The 6,256-nt window shown below is 37.3% G+C and overlaps 1 protein-coding gene across 1 annotated transcript; it reads left to right on the top strand.

The window, feature by feature from the left end:
• The first annotated feature begins 43 nt into the window (after nt 1–43).
• LOC120521532 (angiopoietin-related protein 2-like) lies at nt 44–5,572 on the top strand. Its single transcript, XM_039743098.1, has 3 exons — nt 44–85; nt 2,165–2,435; nt 5,053–5,572. The coding sequence occupies exons 1-3, from the start codon at nt 44–46 to the stop codon at nt 5,235–5,237; spliced, it is 498 nt and encodes a 165-aa protein (XP_039599032.1). The 3' UTR covers nt 5,238–5,572.
• Nucleotides 5,573–6,256: the final 684 nt, after the last annotated feature.

Genomic DNA, 6,256 nt, shown 5'->3' with positions numbered 1-6,256 from the left:
TTTAGAAAAAGGAAGATTTGGGCTGTCATTCAAAGGAGGCAAGATGGCTCTGTCAACTCTCTTCAGGACCTGGGAGCACTACAAGGTGGGTATGCCATTTGAAATAAAATTAATTTGCACTGAAAATCAAACTGGCTTCTAATGAGAAGATCAGAATCAACATTATTGTTTGAGGTGCCTAAGGCCCCTTAGAAATCTACCTACTCACTCCCAACTCACAAAGGAAAAATTTTTGGTGGTTGATGGGCATTTGCTGCATTCGCAATTTATTTAATTTTTTTTATGTAATTTTGAAGATAATAGGTTTTTTTTTAACTTTCTCCATGAAAATTAAGCTATAAAATATCTGTGTGAACATGCACAATTAAGGTTAGAGTCTAAAGCCATTACAGTTGCATGGATAACAAGTCATTTTTGTGTATTTCATTTTCTTAAATGACCATTGTTCTACTGGGGAGTAGGATGCTGTTTTCATTCATGAAATAGTTGTAGGCTGAGATGTGTTTTGTAATAAATAACATGAAGTTATGTGTTTTAAAAACATTCTTGTTTATCATGGCACTGAGAGTGGTGACATGTTGCATGGTTGGACATGCAAGTAAGAAAAGAATTTCTTTGTACATGTGACAGTACTGCCAATACTGCTACTATTTTTGCAATAACTAAATGCATGATCATCATAGAAATAAAGTGACATTGTTATGTCTTTCCATTTCCAAGTCTCCTTTATCAAATTCAGGACTATCATTTTGTTTATAAAATTGTTTCTATTATCATATTAGAAGAAAATATAAAAAGAAAGACAGTCACAAATATAATTATATGAATATATATATATATATATATATATATATATATATATATATATATATATATATATATATATATATATATATATATATATATATATATATATATATATATATATATATATATATATATATATATATATATATATATATATATATATATATATATATATATATACACATACCATACCATGGGAGTCAAGCTAAAGTTAGAAAATGGAATGAACCTTAATAAAACTGATAATGTCATTTCTCAATACCCTGCTTTCTTCACGTCATCATGTGCCTTGAATCGAGGACCACCCAAATGGTTTTATAGCAGCCCAAACAGGTAGAAATCACACTGTGGTGCCAAATCTGGCGAATAAGGAGGATGTGGCAATACCTGATACTTCAGTTTCTCCAGACAAGCCTCGGTGTTCTTAGCAGTGTGTGTGTCATTGTCTTGCAGCACAAGGACTCCTTGAGACAGCAGTCCCCGCCACTTGGATCAAATAGCAGGCTTCATATTGGTCTCTAACGAGTCACAGTAACTTGCACTGGTGACTGTAATACCCCTCAGCTTGTAGTGTTTGACAATAACAAGTAGCTGTGAGGAAAAACAAAACTTTTTATTCTGCTGGAATCCAGACTTCTCCAGGCAGGTGGTGCAAGTGCATTGAGAAGGATGGAGACTCCATTGAGAAATGATGCTATCGGTTTTGTTAAGGTTTGTTCCATTTTTTAATAAATCCCATTTTCTAACTTGAGCTTTACCCCCCCTTGTATATACAGTATATATAAAATGTATGTATTTAAATAATCAGCATATTTGGGCTCTTATAGTCCTTGCTGTTTAGGAAAGCTTATAGGGGTATTTCAGTTCTTGAAAGAGACTCTCTTAGGCAGAAGTGTTTTTCTACTGGTGAGGCCAATAAAATGAGCACTCTGCTCAAGCATAACGTGATGCCGTAACTTGAAAGAAATTGAAATGAAAGACTCCATTTAAAATATTATGATCATTAAACCTCCAAGAGTGTAACTTGCTTATTAAGGTGATATGCACAATGTATGTGTAACATCCTGCAGTCATTGAGAAGCGTTCTTCTTTATATTACAGTGTATTTCACTTTTTCCTATTTTGCAAATACACACACACAAACCAGTGCTTTTCTATGCCCTCAGAACAGATGAATCAAAGCTGATAAATTCCTCAGCTGTAATGACCAGGTAAAGCCTGAACAGAGTATTGCAGATCGTTTTAGGTGTGTCTAGACAACAAACCTAGCATGGCAAACTTTCAGACTTCAATGTACCTCATTGTAACTACCTTCTCAATTTGTACAATCAAACTGTGCATACCTTTGCCTTCACAGCAAGGATTTGGAAACATTGATGGGGAGTACTGGCTGGGTTTGGACAGCATCCATTGGTTGACAACTCAGGATGACTACAGACTACTAGTCCTCTTGGAAGACTGGAACGGGCGACAGGTCTATGCTGAATATGACAGCTTTAGAGTGGAAAATGAGAGGGAACAGTACCGTCTGAGGCTGGGTCATTACCAGGGGACAGCAGGGGATTCACTTTCCTGGCACAACAACAAGGCCTTTACGACACTTGACCGGGATCATGATGCTTACACAGGTAAGAGAATAATCAGGAACATTACTAATGTCAGAATGCAAAGTGCTGGACAGCAGCTAACACCTTTAACCACTAACTTATCTAGTTCACAGTCACAGGGGCTGGAGCTTAACCCAGCAGCACTAGGCACAAGATGGAAACTCAATGGTAATATATAGAGTTGTGCTTGAAAGTTTGTGAACCCTTTAGAATTTTCTATATTTCTGCATAAACATGACTTAAAACATCATCAGATTTTCACTCAAGTCCTAAAAGGATATAAAGAGAAACCAGTTAAACAAATGAGACAAAAATATTATACTTGGTCATTTATTTATTACTGAAAATGGTCGAATATTACATATTTGTGAGTGGCAAAAGTATGTGAACCTTTGCTTTCAGTATCTGGTGTGACCCCCCTTTACAGCAATAACTACAACTAAATGTTTCTGGTAACTTTTGATCATTCCTGCACACCGGCTTGGAGGAATTTTAGCCGATGTTGGTGGGTTTCCTCACATGAACTGCTCGCTTCAGGTCCTTCCACAACATTTCAATTGGATTAAGGTCAGGACTTTGACTTGGCCATTCCAAAACATTCACTTTATTCTTCTTTAACCATTCTTTGGTAGAACGACTTGTGTGCTTAGGGTCGTTGTCTTGCTGCATGACCCACCTTCTCTTGAGATTCAGTTCATGGACAGATGTCCTGACATTTTCCTTTAGAATTCTCTGATATAATTCAGAATTCATTGTTCCATCAATGAAGGCAAGCCGTCCTGGCCCAGATGCAGCAACACAGGCCCAAACCATGATACTACCACCACCATGTTTCACAGATGGGATAAGGTTCTTATGCTGGAATGCAGTGTTTTCCTTTCTCCAAACATAACGCTTTTCATTTAAACCAAAAAGTTCTATTTTGGTCTCATCCGTCCACAAAACATTCTTCCAATAGCCTTCTGGTTTGTCCACGTGATCTTTAGCAAACTGCAGACGAGCAGCAATGTTTTTTGAAGAGCAGTGGCTTTCTCCTTGCAACCCTGCCATGCACACCATTGTTGTTCAGTGTTCTCCTGATGGTGGACTCATGAACATGAACATTAGCCAATGTGAGAGAGGCCTTCAGTTGCTTAGAAGTTACCCTGGGGTCCTTTGTGACCTCACCGACTATTACATGCCTTGCTCTTGGAGTGATCTTTGTTGGTCGACCACTCCTGGGAGGGTAACAATGGTCTTGAATTTCCTCCATTTGTACACAATCTGTCTGACTGTGGATTGGTGGAGTCCAAACTCTTTAGAGATGGTTTTGTAACCTTTTCCAGCCTGATGAGCATCAACACTCTTTTTGTGAGGTCCTCAGAAATCTCCTTTGTTCGTGCCATGATACACTTCCACAAACATGTGTTGTGAAGAGCAGACTTTGATAGATCCTGTTCTTTAAATAACACAGGGTGCCCACTCACACCTGATTGGCATCCCATTGATTGACAACGCCGACTCAATTTCACCTTCAAACTAACTGCTAATCCTAGAGGTTCACATACTTCTGCCACTCACAAATATGTAATATTGATCATTTTCCTTAATAAATAAATGACCAAGTATAATATTTTTGTCTCATTTGTTTAACTGGTTTCTCTTTATCTACTTTTAGGACTTGAGTGAAAATCTGATGATGTTTTAGGTCATATTTATGCAGAAATATAGAAAATTCTAAAGGGTTCACAAACTTTCAAGCACAACTGTATATGCATTGATGAAAACTGTGAATGAAACTGAACGAACTTTATGTGAGCTGCTATAACCTTTTGAATAATAAAATAACATTTCAAGTCAAACACAGTACAGTTAAAGAATTAAAAAATGTGTGTTTGGTAAATGGGCAGCACAGAGATCCAGTGGTTCGTGAGTGTGATTGCACGCATGAGTGTACCATGGACTTGTTCCAACCTTGTGCCTGATGCTTCTGAGAAAGGCTCTGGCCACTGCAATCTTAGACTGATAATGGATGTATTTATAATAATCTTTTCAAAATTACTGTACTTTAACAAAACATGTGTTTTATAGAAAGAGCGGGTTAAAAGTTAAAAATAAAACTAGAAGTCACACCAGTTACCTTTAGTGCTCATGGAAGGCACAATGACCTATAATCAAATGTTACTGCTTACACCTCTATATTTAAGTAGGCAAATGGGTGCTTATAAGTTTGTATTGTTATAGAAAATGCTTTGCAATCCGTTAATGATAATGCTTAATGTCAAAGGCACTAAAAATGAAGTGCTTTGTAAAGACATCTGTGACATAACAGAGATAAGACAGGACCCGAGACCAGTGTGGCAGTAACACTATATTATGTGGGCCACCATTTCTCCCTACATGAAATTGTTTATCCATCCATTTTCTTACCTGCTTAGGCAAGGTTACAGGGACACAGAGATAGACTATTTCCTATAAACTGCAAGACTTATCCGTTAAATATTAAACATTTAAAATGAAGGACTGTATGTACATCATCATTATTAAATAAAATTCATATTTTAAACATTTATTTGCTTCCTTATCCACAACAAAATGGTGTCTAAAGTCATGCTAATCTCATTTCATGTTTAATCCTTTTTCTCTTCTGCTACTGCAGGTAACTGTGCCCACTTTCAGAAAGGAGGCTGGTGGTATCACACGTGTGCCCATTCCAATCTGAACGGTGTTTGGTACAAGGGTGGACACTACCGTAGCCGCTACCAAGATGGAGTCTACTGGGCTGAATTTCGCGGAGGCTCTTACTCCTTAAGAAAGGTGACAATGATGATAAGGCGTGCCTAACAACATATTATATCCCGAATAAATGACATAATGCCACTTCTACCATCCAAATGTACTGCAGTATTACGGACAAGAATCAATCCACATTCTTTGCCAGAAAGCTGCTCTATGCCAGTTTTGTAATTATCTCATTGAAATGTATGTAATATTAATTATTGCATGATTAACAGATGTGAAATAACAAGTCGTGCTCAAGTTATTTTTTTTTCCTGTTATAATGAATCATTTAAAGATGCACTTACAGTTGGCTGCTTGTCCATTCTACATTCCTGTTATCAGCCCCAACCACGTCCTCTTCAACGCCTTTGCTACTAAGCAATTTTGACGCCCAAGTAACCCGACACCTTCTACCTTATCAGAATGTGCATCTCTCTGGGCAGTTCAAGGTACGTGAGCATAGAAAGAATCCACAGGGTCCAAAAATGTTTCAAATGTACCGCCACCTTTTATTTCAATAATAATAAAAGAATTTCAACAACTTAACTGATTTTCATGAGTATTCAAATGCTGAAATGACACCTTAAAGCTACCCATTCTTTTGGTTATTTTCTGTTTTTACTTGTGTCGTATGTCTGATTAAACACTTCCTTAGTAAAGTCAAACGAGAACTGGAAGAATTTTATATGCATTATAAAGGAAAGATGTAAAATACATGCTGTAAAAAATAAAAACAGTGCATTGATTGACTTATTAAAAAAAAATGTATGGTCCACATGTAGACTGTATGTCCAAGGGATGGCTGCAGGAGCAATTATAAGAGCAGACAAAATTTCCAGCTCTTCCTAAGGCAGCGCACTATCAGCACATGCTCCCAACCTCTCTCTCTAAGGTGAATCCTCCAAGCAGGGGTCCCCAACTCCAGTCCTGGAGGGCCGCAGTGGCTGCAGGTTTTCATTCTCACCCTTTTCTTAATTAGTGACCTGTTTTTGCTCCTAATTAACTTCTTTTGATTTAATTTTAATGGAATTTTAATTGACTTGACCAGAAAGCAGGAGACAGAGCTATAGGTGGCAGAGTTA

The sequence above is a fragment of the Polypterus senegalus genome, unplaced genomic scaffold, assembly GCF_016835505.1.
Source record: "Polypterus senegalus isolate Bchr_013 unplaced genomic scaffold, ASM1683550v1 scaffold_5607, whole genome shotgun sequence".
Lineage (NCBI taxonomy): Eukaryota > Metazoa > Chordata > Cladistia > Polypteriformes > Polypteridae > Polypterus > Polypterus senegalus.
Note: the sequence above shows the minus strand (reverse complement) of the source record. Positions and strands in the feature narration are given on the sequence as shown.

Coding starts and splice junctions, on each gene's coding strand:
- LOC120521532 (XM_039743098.1), top strand. CDS start 44: ATGGCTCTGTCAACTCTCTTCAGGACCTGGGAGCACTACAAG. Junction 86..2,164: donor GGACCTGGGAGCACTACAAG/GTGGGTATGCCA, acceptor TTGCCTTCACAG/CAAGGATTTGGAAACATTGA. Junction 2,436..5,052: donor GGATCATGATGCTTACACAG/GTAAGAGAATAA, acceptor CTGCTACTGCAG/GTAACTGTGCCCACTTTCAG.